General features: G+C 46.5%; 7 protein-coding genes across 7 annotated transcripts; 4 read left to right on the forward strand and 3 right to left on the reverse strand.

Annotated features, from left to right (window-relative positions):
- Positions 1 to 597: 597 nt before the first annotated feature.
- On the reverse strand, positions 598 to 1,852 carry F4822DRAFT_417390 (uncharacterized protein). Its single transcript, XM_051459446.1, has one exon. It carries the CDS (start codon positions 1,249 to 1,251, stop codon positions 715 to 717), a length of 537 nt encoding a protein of 178 aa, XP_051309502.1. The 5' UTR covers positions 1,252 to 1,852; the 3' UTR covers positions 598 to 714.
- F4822DRAFT_48944 (uncharacterized protein) lies at positions 1,534 to 3,285 on the reverse strand. The gene has a single exon (XM_051463562.1). The coding sequence runs from the start codon at positions 3,166 to 3,168 to the stop codon at positions 1,816 to 1,818; it is 1,353 nt and encodes a 450-aa protein (XP_051309503.1). The 5' UTR covers positions 3,169 to 3,285; the 3' UTR covers positions 1,534 to 1,815.
- Positions 3,286 to 3,545: 260 nt separating this feature from the next.
- F4822DRAFT_438598 (glutathione synthase) lies at positions 3,546 to 5,519 on the forward strand (the record flags this gene model as incomplete). Its single annotated transcript, XM_051462537.1, has 2 exons — positions 3,546 to 3,561; positions 4,024 to 5,519. 2 exons carry the CDS (start codon positions 3,546 to 3,548, stop codon positions 5,517 to 5,519), a joined length of 1,512 nt encoding a protein of 503 aa, XP_051309504.1.
- A 135-nt stretch (positions 5,520 to 5,654) lies between these two features.
- On the forward strand, positions 5,655 to 7,323 carry F4822DRAFT_48989 (major royal jelly protein-domain-containing protein). Its single transcript, XM_051463563.1, has 3 exons — positions 5,655 to 6,646; positions 6,708 to 6,925; positions 6,988 to 7,323. The coding sequence occupies exons 1-3, from the start codon at positions 5,789 to 5,791 to the stop codon at positions 7,202 to 7,204; spliced, it is 1,293 nt and encodes a 430-aa protein (XP_051309505.1). The 5' UTR covers positions 5,655 to 5,788; the 3' UTR covers positions 7,205 to 7,323.
- F4822DRAFT_417398 (uncharacterized protein) lies at positions 6,903 to 8,343 on the reverse strand. Its single transcript, XM_051459447.1, has 2 exons — positions 7,550 to 8,343; positions 6,903 to 7,467 (listed from the first exon to the last, which is right to left on the reverse strand). The coding sequence occupies exons 1-2, from the start codon at positions 7,643 to 7,645 to the stop codon at positions 7,315 to 7,317; spliced, it is 249 nt and encodes an 82-aa protein (XP_051309506.1). The 5' UTR covers positions 7,646 to 8,343; the 3' UTR covers positions 6,903 to 7,314.
- Positions 8,336 to 9,804, forward strand: F4822DRAFT_417402 (glutathione S-transferase domain-containing protein). The gene is made up of 3 exons (XM_051459448.1): positions 8,336 to 8,561; positions 8,637 to 9,076; positions 9,140 to 9,804. Exons 1-3 carry the CDS (start codon positions 8,516 to 8,518, stop codon positions 9,353 to 9,355), a joined length of 702 nt encoding a protein of 233 aa, XP_051309507.1. The 5' UTR covers positions 8,336 to 8,515; the 3' UTR covers positions 9,356 to 9,804.
- F4822DRAFT_417403 (uncharacterized protein) lies at positions 9,805 to 12,165 on the forward strand. The gene is made up of 3 exons (XM_051459449.1): positions 9,805 to 9,919; positions 10,015 to 10,697; positions 10,757 to 12,165. Exons 2-3 carry the CDS (start codon positions 10,306 to 10,308, stop codon positions 12,069 to 12,071), a joined length of 1,707 nt encoding a protein of 568 aa, XP_051309508.1. The 5' UTR covers positions 9,805 to 9,919; positions 10,015 to 10,305; the 3' UTR covers positions 12,072 to 12,165.
- The last annotated feature ends 298 nt before the right edge of the window (positions 12,166 to 12,463 follow it).

A 12,463-nucleotide genomic window follows, 5' to 3' on the forward strand; every position in this document is an offset into this window, starting at 1 on the left:
AGTTCACTGGAGTATTTTCTCGGTGACTAGGGCTAGAAGCTATCGTAAAGATGGGCAAGGGACCCCCACGCCCGGATCTACCTCATAGATGCAACCAGCCGCCACTAAATAATGCTACCAGAACTCATTGGTAAGATAGATGAAAAGTGAGGCTGGGCGTAAAAAGCACGATAATGTGATGTGGGCTATGACATTGGTCTTTTGAGCGGCGTCCACTCACCCCCAATTTAGATGCTCGTTCGGACAGGACGGAAGGTCAACCCGTATGTCGGTAAAGTTCGGGATGACGCCCAAACTCGGAGTATGGGGCCTGGTTAGATTGGATGGCCTAAGCCAACACCGGTGACCAAATTATACTTGTATTTCAACACAAGCTCACGAATACGCCTTATGCCAGATGAAATGGGAACCTACATCAAGACTGCATTCTGTTATACCCTCCTGCGTAGGTAACCCCCAGCTTATTACCGGCCATGTTACACGGTATGGTTTATTGGTATGTCGCCATTCTATGTGTTAAATATATTAAGCGTTGGAGCAACGTTAAGACTTGTAGAGGGTTTGTTCATCGCATATGGACGAAAGCGGCGGTTCAGGTTAAATTGGCCAACAAGTTATATATTAAAAACCCGCACAAAAGTAGCTACAACTCTGGTATACATGGCTCATTGTAAGAAACATCGCAACAATGGATATCCTAGTGACATGGAGGTATCACGGCTCGCTTGACAACAAATTCGCAAAAGTCTCATCCAAACCACTAACCTCCCATCCTTCCATGTTGGCTGCTTCCCATTCAGCTTGTAGGTATCGGAGGACGGCCCAAACCTGATGAAATTCTGTATCACTTTCGATATTCTGGTCGTTATCGGGGTCAAATTTGCCATGTGTCCATTCTCCATCGTTTTGCCAGCTGAAGTGAAGCACGTGAACTAAAAAGTGTGCTGCGTGGTCGAGTGCTGTCCAGCCCTCCTTGTTCGGGGATGAGCTTGTGTATCGAGGCGATGCGAAGGCGTTCACTGATCTGCACCACCCAAATAACTCATCGCAATCGATATCCTCTAGCTGTGTGGTAATTTCAAGATAGTCGCGCCGGTATTCTTTGAAGTAAGGTTTGACGAATTCGCTGTCTAAAATCTGGCGTACCATGTGTTTTTCGTCGTCGTAAAAGCCGAGGTAGAAACAAAGTGTGTCATATATCTGTTGGAGGGCTGGAAGCCGCTCCTGCGGGATGGATTTTTTGCCCGCCATGAGATCGAAGCGTCTGTATTTAACCGAGGGCCCTCAATGATAGTTAGGCTGTTGGAAAAAGAAAAAAATGAAGTAGTGACGGTATACGCATTGGCTATTATTGTCAACGGGATAGCGACGATGGCGTATTTGGGGGGTCGAGTAGTCTATTAAATTTCGTGTAGCTACTTGTCGAGTGAGGAGAATCGAAGATCATAGAGGCGCGAAGCTGCAAGATCGCGAGGGGCTTAGTATTTCGTACTACATAGTAAAGCCCGACCGATCCAATCATCATACTAGCCAAGCTGCACGGTGATCGCATCCGGTAAGCCAACAGCCGCCCAACATAGCGTTTTGGATTGGGGGTCCAGGTAAGCCACCGGGTCGCGAACATTAGCGGATTCGAAGCAAACTCGACATATTAACGTTGTGTTCGAGAGATAGGTATGTTCCCAAAGGACAAAATGCCGTTTTTGAGATTATTTCGGCGGTAATGTGTGTTTTTACTGATAGGTCAATTCAAAAGATACGTCTGTGTCATCGTAAAACACCGCGTAACATCTATCTAGACATCAAGATGCCTAACTATTCATTATTGACTTCATTCTGCAGGTTAGTCTCACTAGTTTCGCCTTCGGAGTCCCCACGGGTAGTAACGGGAATATCCGGCTTGATGTATTGTGCGAAGAACTGAGTGAAACTTGAAATGGATGCACGCCTATCGCTAGCATTTAGACTTGACGATCCGATGTTGTTGGGTAAACTTTGCCTCTTCCGGGCATCGTTTCTCCGTTGCCAAGAGGTTTCCTCGTCGGCCTCGAGATGTGGTGATTGTTCGTGCATCGTATGAGCCGCAGTGCTGCTTCTTTTTCTTGGGTTGGCGTCTCCTGTCGCTGGGGGGATTCCTGTCTGATATCCACCGGGAGGCATGTATGACTTCGACTCATTTGGACCAGAACTTGCCCAATTACGTCTTTTCCATTTGTTATCTTGGCGCGTTGGAGTAAGATTGATGTCGGAATACCTTACTGAGGTTTCATGTCCTAGGTTCATAGCGTTAGGGTAACTGTTTCGACTTGCTCTCTGCATTTGCCCACTCTTAGGGCGGCCGGTTCCTAAGCCTGTCGTTTTCATTCCGGTCTTTGGGTGTATAACAAGTCCAGCTCGGTTACCCAACTCTTGAGTTAGGCTTCTCCAGACATCTAGACGAAGGGCTAGATCTGTAGCAATTTCTCGTTCGAGGAAGTGCTGAAATTCAATATATTGTTGAAGATCAATACGAGGATCGGTTGCCAATTGGTAGGATCGCCTGTGCCTTCGCATTGTATCTGGGGAACAAGATCGACTACCTGATGGCTTATCCCTGGACTCGAGTATGCGTAGAGTCTTTTCCCGTTCGCTCGTCTGATCGGGATCCTCTCTAGGATCTTGATTCTCTATAGGAACCACTGGTGGGTGTGCAGTTTCAGCAACTGGAAGAGATTCACCACGTCCACTGGTTCGAGACGGGTTGGTCTCTAGCCAAGATAGCCGCCGGTTATCAGATTGTAGATTCACTGAGGGGGTTGACGCCGGGTGAGAAGGTTCATCCTCATCTGGCCGTCTACCAGTATTAACATGATCCACTACCGCCGTGGCTTGGTAGTGGAACTCCACATGATTTCCGGTGGGATTTGGGATTATCCGTTGTCCAATGGTGGACACGGTATCATTCCCGTAAGAATATGACGGCTCTTGAAATGGGGCGTTTCCCTTTCCTGCCGTTGAAGACTTCTGAGATTTCTGCTTTCTCCGGAATAAGGACTTCCATATTGACCGTAGGCGGTCGCAGAATCCCAGTGTGGTGTTGGATGACTCCTGCGACAGTGCTTGATAGCCCGCCTTCTCGGCTACAGGCCGGTCTCGCCTCCCGAACGTAGACGTACGTTGGCGCGACATAATTGGGATACCTATTTCCTTGTCTACATACAAGGATAATGTGGGTGAAAGAGTATTGAGAAAGGGGGGTTTGAAGAGTAGAATATGAGACGGGTAGAGAGGATGTGAAGAAAATAAATGGGAGGACAAGTCTAGGGAAATTTAATGGTTTGTACAAATATTAACTCGGCCATTATATGAGCGAAGTAAAACTTGTAATATATGAAAAAAAGCCAAAGCTCTAGATAATAAATGTTTAACTTCGGACGATGAAGCTTAGTTGTTCTATGACTCCTGTGGTGATGGGATCCGTGCTAATAGACTGGAAAGTGGTCGGGTTGACCCTTTTCTTATTCCAATTAAATACCTGAGGCATACTCTAGGAGTGCGCATTCCTAATGGCTTCATTTACCTGTACATATACTCATTTAACAATAGATGGTATGTATCTTGGTTCAGGGCGAGAGAACTCTGATAGGGGGTACCAGCGTGCCTTACCGTCAATATACTCTGCTTAACGTTGTAGCGATAGGTCAAAGCAGGGGCATAGATCACACATGCCTACTTACCTACTGGGTTTAGAAAAACGTAAAGACGAACTATTGATTATCAGCACATTATGAACTGAAGACAAGCTTAATCTAAGTAGATGCGCCTCGAATATCTTGACACTTTGGAGAAAATAACTCAAGGAGTGGCACAGTGGCGTCCCAGCTTTGACCTATCAAAGGCACCAAAGGTCCTAGAGTCGATCATAGGAAGCGGGGTTTCATCCGTTCATCAGCGGATACAGTACTAATATGAACAATCTTGCTCAGCGGAATGTTCGTTTTCATCTGTTTTCGCCAACCTTGAATGCTATTATGCAAGTGCCAGATCTAAGCGAAGACTACCTGGAAAAGATCTTGTCGGAACTGGAAGACTATCAGATCTCCCACGGTTCGCTTCTTAAGATTCCTCGAGGGTGGACGGACTCCGAATTACCAATGGCCATTGCTCGTCCGATTGGCATCAGCATTATTCCAACTCCTTTTCCCCGCCAACAATTCGAGCATGCTTTAAATATTCAGGCGCTATTCAATGAGCTGTATATGAATATTGCCGAAGATGATCTTTGGTTTCAACCAATTGTCCAAAATTTAGGAGAAGTCGACGAGTTCGCTTCGAAATTATGGTCGATATGGGAACGTGTAAGAGACGAAGGAGAGCTCCAACAGATAAGATGTGGCATCTTCAGGAGCGATTATATGCTGCATGGGGGTTCCCAAGACAGAAGTGCTGCCCCGACGCAATTAACGTGGGCGGGCTCAGAACTTAGACAAGTTGAATTCAATACCTATTCATGTGCGGGAGGAGTGCATTCCAATATCGTTACGAACATGCATCGATACATTGCGAGCAAGGGCATTCATAAAGCAGCTCGTGTCCCCACGAATAATGCAATTCGATCCATTGTAGAAGGCCTCGTCTGTGCTCACAGAGCATACGACCCACCAGCAAACTCGACGAGACAAACAGCTATACTCATGACAGTACAACCAAATAATGCCAACATCTGCGATGAGCGGCCTATTGAGTATGCTTTATCGGAGTGCGAAACACCCGTATCACTCTACCGTGTTGAATTTAGTGGTGAAATATTACAGAGGTGTAACCTAGGCCCAAATCGAGAATTGCTTTTTCACCCATCATTTGGAGGTGAAGCCGTCGAAATCTCAGTTATTTACCAGCGAGCCGGATATGACTCGCATGAATACGATCAACATGGCATCGAGGCCCGATACATGCTTGAAAGGTCACGAGCAATAAAATGCCCGACGATATTATCCCACATCGCCGGCTTCAAAAAGATTCAACAAGAGCTAACGGCACCTGGAGTTCTGGAGCGATTCCTCTCCCCCTCGGCGGCTAGAATCTTACGCCAGACATTCATGCTCCATTACCCGGTTGATGAATCTGAGATGGGGATCAGAGCTCAAGATATAATATCAGATGAACAGGCCATTGAAAACTACGTTTTAAAGCCGTCGCTTGAAGGCGGCGGCCACAATGTTTACGGGAAAGATATCCCTATTTTTCTTGGAACCATTCCGAGGTCACAATGGAGCAGATTCATTTTAATGGAAATGATCAACCCCCCACTGGTGCATGGAGTATTGATTTCTCCGATTGACACCCACATGGGACCGGTTGTGTCCGAATTGGGTGTCATCGGGGCATGTCTTTGGCAACGAAATGAGCCACTGAAAAAGGGACTCAGTATTATAAGAAATGATGCAAGTGGTTGGACATTTAAAACTAAACCACCAGATGTTCAGGAGATGAGTGTGGTGAAGGGATATGGATGCTTTGACTGTCCATCCCTATCCTAAATGTAATTCGTATTTATGTCGGAAGCAAACTCGATCATTCAGACAAGAATGGAAATACCGAATATCAGAAAGTTTCCATGTGTTTGTCTGCATTTCCCCGCACGACGCTGCCTTTGAATTGAGTCTCAGCATCATACAATCAGTCACTCTTGTTTGCAGTGTAGATTGTTTCGCGCTAGATTTTCCTTATTTTGAGAAAAGCCATTCAGCACTTGGCCTCAATCCTCGTAACCCTCGAACGGCTAGTTGGAGGTGACTATTTATTGAATATGAAGCTTCAATCCTGTGTTTCGGCGGGCTGGCTTGCCTTGGTGGTGACGCAAGCCAACTTCCCTGTAGCACTCAATAGCACGTTTGGGATCACTGGATCTCGAAATATCCGTATTGATACAGGAACGTATGGTCCACCAGTTGAAGAAGTCCATTACTTCTATGACCAATGGCCGATTGGACTTGCTGTATCTAAAACTGGCAGGATTTTCACTTGCTACACGCGAGGAACATATGCGTACACTTTAGGCGAAGTGGTCAATGAAACAGCCGAAGCTGCTTATCCCAACTTGGAATGGAATACGCCCCTTCAGGGACTTTACACTTCTAGCAACGGCATTACATTTGGGTCCAACGACGCAAGCCATTTCGTTAGTGTACAAGCGCTATATGTAACCCCAGATGACACGCTGTGGGTTCTCGACACGGGGCGTCCAACCATCAATCAGTCACAAAGAATCAGTATGCCATACGCCATACCAGGCGGCCCAAAGTTGGTGGCTGTAAATCTGACTACGAATAGCATCAGCAAGACATACACATTACCTGAGACGGTTCATTACCCAGATTCTTATATGAATGATTTGCGATTCGATCTCAGACCAAACGCCACTGAGTCGGGCGGCGGTATCGCATACATCGTCGATAGTAGTAATGAAGGGAGAAACGGATTTATCATGATCGACCTAGCGACGGGAGAAAGTTGGCGGCAGCTGAACCAACATCCCAGCACTCAAGTCGTGCCTGAGGATGTGCCCAGTTATCAGGGAATACCATTTTACTTGCGACAGAACGGACATCCGCTAGGGTTTCAAGAAGAGGGTCTTGATGGCGCTGAGTTAGACCAATACGGCGAGGTAGGATAGATGACCGGGATCCGACCCTAACTAGATCGGGTCGGTGGCTGACGCCTCATAGGTCATGTACTACTCAGCACTAACAACGGATTATCTGTACTCGATAGAGACTAAATACCTGCGAATTAACCCCAATAGCAATCCGCTGGCAAACAAAGACGCATCTGACAACGTCAGGAACCTGGGGCAGAGGGGCGGCAATGCTAATGGCTTTACGGGCGACAGCCTTGGTAATGTCTACATGCTGATGCCGGAGCATAATGCTATATATTCCTACAAGTATGAACATTCTGAAGTCGGGTGAAATTTAGCGCTGCATACCCCTGCTTACAGTTCTACAGCTATTCAACCCGAACCACATTACCGTACATTCGAGACCCACGCATAGTGTGGCCGGACAGCGCGAACGTAGGCTGGGACGGATATGTCTACTTCACGATAAACCAATTGCCGTATCAACCCGATTGGAACAACGGTGTGGATGGACGTGTCCATCCAGGATTGATACTGCGATCAAAATTACCGGATGGTGCCAGTAAAAATGTATTATTAATGTAATTCGTTGTAATGGGGTGTGTACACTAGGTGCTGCTGTCTAACACAGAGCCCTTGGATGCTCTAATTCAGCACCTTCATTCCCCCATCCTGGATTATTCGAGTCCGTTGACTTAATTCGTGCTCCCGCGTCCGCCTTGTCCACGATCCGGGCCTTGCGCTAAACCTTGACTCTGTCCACCGCTGGCGCCCAACCCTGGTATGCCAGCACCATGTTCATGTTCGGGGAGTTCTGCAGTCTTATCCGCTCGTGCGACGTGGGAGTCCTTTTAGTGAAATTGTCAGCGCAGGCGCCCCGAATATTACGAGGCTCGGTATATTCCTAGTTCTGAAATAATTGAAGCTTACCTTAGGTTCAGCACCAGCTCCGTGGATGATGTGGTGGTCAGTCTCGGATGAGAGATCCTGAGTGTTGTGAGCTCGACCGCTTCCGTCTCGAGGCATAATGAATATGTGCTGGATGTGACTTGGATGAAGTGTTTGTTGTCGAGATAGTTTTATGTGGTTTAGAAGTGCTAATATCGTGAGAATAGTAGTTTGTCACTGGAAGACGAATTACAGGAGTTTGGACTATTTGAATTGACGACAACGATAGACAAGTCTCTGACGTCACTAAAGAGCTCTTAAACTTGAGGGTCCCTTAACATGGTTATGAGATCAACTCTACGTCATGATGAAAGTGGATAGCTCTTCTATGGAGAGTATCCGGAGATCTAACGGCGAATCTACGGAGACCATCGTGATTAATGAGTAGCAATGGTGTTATAATTCTGTTCAACTCCTCACGATATTTGTGTACCTTGCTTGGCGGGGTTGTGAAACCGGAGATATCATGCCATGTTCACTAACTCCGTTGAAGGAGTGGAAGATAAAAGAATTAAATATGCCATCCCATCCTCCATCTTTATATCTTACATTATACCCAATATTAGGCATATTCTACTTTACGTAATTCTCTAGATTCCCTATTGGTAAGCTAAGAAACCTTTGATGCTACCAAATGAGTAGGTGTGCTCAAAGCTAGATGGCGTAATTCCTTGCGTGCTTTCTCTTGGCCATTCGGACTTCGATACTTTTCCGACCCCGCGCATTGATAAGCAAGTTTCCGTGGAATCTGGATCATCAAACACGATACGTATGTCGTAGCTTATAAATACAAAGGGGAGGTATGATAGTGTTCAGTTACATTTGCAGGTAGGAGTATATATATGTGTGTATAGACCTGGTATGTCCACATGTAACTGTCCATATTCCTAACTTATACTGTAACTTCGATCGAGATACCTTGGCATCCAACCACTTCAACTCCATACAATGGCAACTCCAAAGATTATTCTGTACACGAACCATGGCTGTCCATGTAGGTGATGCCTTACTCTAGTTAGGTTAGGTACCTAATGTTTAGGAAGAGAACTAATCGAAATCGAATGGAAAGGGGCACATCGGGCGCACATTGCCCTGGCCGAGCTCAAGCTACCATTCGAGGAGAAAATTATCGACTTGACGGTTCCCCGTACTCCGGAATATCTAAAAATAAACCCTCGGGGTCTAGTGCCAGCTTTGTCCTTCAACAGCGAAATCCTCACCGAGTCCTCCGTAGTCTCCAACTTCTTGGCCGACGCTTACCCATCTCATCTTCTTCCCGCATCTAACGAACCCGGTGCTGCTCTCCTTCGCGCCAGGATTGCTTTCTTTGCCGATACTTTCATTTCCAAGTTGAACGGCATATTCTTCAAGGCTCAATTTGCGAAGACGGACGCCGAGGCGGAGAGCTTTGCAAACGAGTACGTAGACGTAGCTGTGAAGGAGCTCGAGCCGCTCCTAGGTAACGCAGCTCCATTCTTCAATGGTAGTGACAAGCTCACACAAGCCGAGGTAATTAGGTCCCTTTTCTTACCCCACCGGCCCGTTAGATATCACTTATTGACAAAACTATAGGTCCTAACGGGCTCGTTTGCATTACGTCTCTTTACTCTACCGAAGCACGGCGTGGTGCCTGAGCACATCCTCACCGATCTATCCACCAAAGCCCCCAATTTTTACCGGTGGGTCGAGGCTGTTTCTAAGCATCCTAGTGTGACAGGGATATATAATGAGGAGGCCGTTGTGGCATGGGCCAAGAAAAGGGCTGCTCTAGCACGAGCTTCTGCTTGAACAAGTCTATCTACCCTCATGTTCTTAAAGGTAGTCGATGGGGAATACAACTAAAGCACGAAGATGTAAATAGAATTTACATCAATGACTTTTATCGATGACGCTTACTATTGACGTCCGCTCGGTAGAGGTAGATATTACAACACGTAAATCTGGAAGCAAATCCGCGTTCGATTCGTTCGAGTTGGAACTTGGACTATAGCCACATAATCCACAAATGACTGATCGCTTAAAAGTGGCTAGCTTCCTTTTCTTCTTTTTCTACAAGTGTTGGTTCTAACCTGCATCATGCCATGTTCGTAAGGCGCACTTCTACATCGGATATATCGGAATCGCTCGGAGAACGTCGGAGATCATGGTTTCGTTACTTTTATGCGGATTCGCCTTGCATATGCTATCGGTATCACCCATACCTGAACCAGAAGAAGAGGGACGTTGGGACATTTTGGATCGGTTTATAGCAAGTTATAAAATCCGATTTCTTAATACAGCCTAGCTTTCACGCTTGAAGCGGCGCGTATAGATGTTAGAATGGAGTTGATATTGCGAAGTGCATACATAGATGTATCAGACCTATTTCTAAGCGCCTATTTCATTTTTTACTCTTCTCTAAAACCCCTGAAAGAGTCTTTCTAACCTAACGTACCCCCTGGATGTAGGCTTGACCCTAAAGCCTTAACAAGGCGAATTTAAGCGCGCCAACCCACTGAAAAACCGCCCTCTTCCCTCTAATCCTACCTACTTAACGCGACCTTTCGTCACATATGCCTTTCGCTTTCTCAGCGCATTTTGACATTACTAATGCGACAACGACTCTGCTGAGTAGTGCTCGCTGGTCGGGATAGCACCCACTAAGCTTAACTCTTCGACCTAGGATCATGGGCTTCCTGCTTCTTAACCGCGTGCGTATCGACATACGGTAAGGGATAAGAGCCTAATTAAAAAAGCCTATGGGCGTACACGGAACGGTAGTAGGGGACCCGGAGGCTATGGCCCGAGGCCTCGTCCATTTATTTCAGAGCCCAAAGTCCCCGCCCGACTTTGTAGATTCAACACCAGCTCCTATCGAATACAAACAAGAAACAACTCCCGTACCTCTTGAGGCGACAAAAGAACATCCTTCGTCATGGGTTAGCGAGCGGGTTACACAAACCTCCGAGGAGGCTGAGTCACCTAATGACACCGCGCATACACCTCAACGCGGTGGCCGTCGCAAGAGAACACACAGTCCCGATGTATGGGAAGCACATAAGGCGGAAATATCCCGTCTATATCTAGACGAAAATAAACGTCTTAAGGATGTAATGGAAATTATGGAAAGCCAATGGGGCTTTCGCGCATCGTAAGCATACTATTTTCCCTTCATTTTTCTCCGTCCATTAGCTAAGCTACCGTTCGAAGTCAAAAGATGTACAAGACGAAGCTCACGCAGTGGAAATTCTTCAAGAATAACCGCCAAGCTGATGTAGCAAATCTACTTTACTTACAGCGCCACCGGCTGGCTATTGGCAAGGAAAGTACTTTCCATAGAAACGGCAAGCCTATTGACGTGGAGGCGTACATGAGGAGGAGGGGGATCAGCGCCTTTGATCTTGTCGAAGTGGCTGACTCCAGTGATTTACCACCAACAATCGTGAGGTGTCGAACGCCGCCTTCCGTCCCTAGACCATTGGACCCTCCTGACGACCTACGTCTCAAAGAGAGGTTTTTCGAATGGACGTCCCAGAAATTTATCAAACCTCGCCCAATAGAGACTGGCTATCTGAAGAAGCTGGACTCTCACCACGCGAGTAAGGCTCTCTATTCCGTACAGTTACTCACGCATGGGTGCTGGCTTTTCTCGACCGGTCGCAATCAAGAAGCAGGAAACTTCTGCCGGGGCGCATTCGCTCTCTTACACCATGTTCTCGACGCATCTGCATTCCTCTCTATCTTCGAGATACTCATGGTGATCCGCCGGTATCCCAACGCAGAGATTATCAAGGAACTTTGGAACTACCTATCACGATATGCTGCTGCAATCGAGGGTGTGAATAAGCCGTTATATCGGATATTAATATGTTTCTCCCATTTTGCGCGGCAGCATGAATTAGAACACAATATCGATATTCTGGACTGGGCTTTGCGATGGGCTTCGAGTAGATTCGCGAGCTCATTTGACGGTAAACCGTTCGATTACACAATGCTTAAACCGTGGGATATCATACCCGTGAAAGATTCGTATCATCGGTATTATTTATGTCTGAATCATTGGGAGGCTGATTCAATACCAACTGCAACGATACCGAGTTTAGACCAGTACGAGGATCCTTCGAACTTGCGAGCGGATTTGTTACTCATTTTCGGTAATCGGAGCAATTGGAGTGACGATAGGTTGTCAAAAATTGCACTGAGAGTATTGGAGCAGAACCGGTTGTCTTCGAAACCCTCAGACTATCTTGAGTTCGTTTGCTTATATTGTACGGCCCGGCATAACAGACAACGGTCTACGCGAGATGAAATTACGACGAGTGTCGATCATAAGCTAGCGAGAGAATACTTACAACTAGCCGCGGATGTTCAAAGGCGGGCTTGGCCTCTAGGGAAGAATTACTATGAAACATTGTCACTTCTCGAAAGCTGGCAGCGGGAAGACGGCGATTATGAATCTGCAGAAGCTACACGGAAGAAACGTGATCAGGATTGTATAAACGCATTTACTACGTTGTGTATATAAGGAGCCGATTTAGCCCCGTCGAAGTGACACAAATCAGCCATAGTGACTGCTGACCAGTGCTCTTGACAGCTAGATGTCGAATATCAATGCCCCCAATTTAATATAAAATTTAGTTAAATTCTTACTGTGATGATACTTCTCTGCGTACGGAGATATTTTATTCGCCGCTTTTATGTGATGATCAAGTGAAGGAAGAGCCAGCGCACGGTTGTTTTGGTGGCTGAAAATGACATGCCTGCGATGATCTACTGAAAATCCCTCACATCGTTTTCGGAATCTTGACTTTTTAACTTTACGCCGATATTTTTAAGAGGTATGATCAAACCGCCTTGACTTGCCCCCATTCCCGTCATTCCTCTATACGCTAAACAACGTTCATTCGACCTGCTAGC

Source organism: Hypoxylon trugodes, assembly GCF_022578975.1.
Source record: "Hypoxylon trugodes strain CBS 135444 unplaced genomic scaffold F4822scaffold_10, whole genome shotgun sequence".
Lineage (NCBI taxonomy): Eukaryota > Fungi > Ascomycota > Sordariomycetes > Xylariales > Hypoxylaceae > Hypoxylon > Hypoxylon trugodes.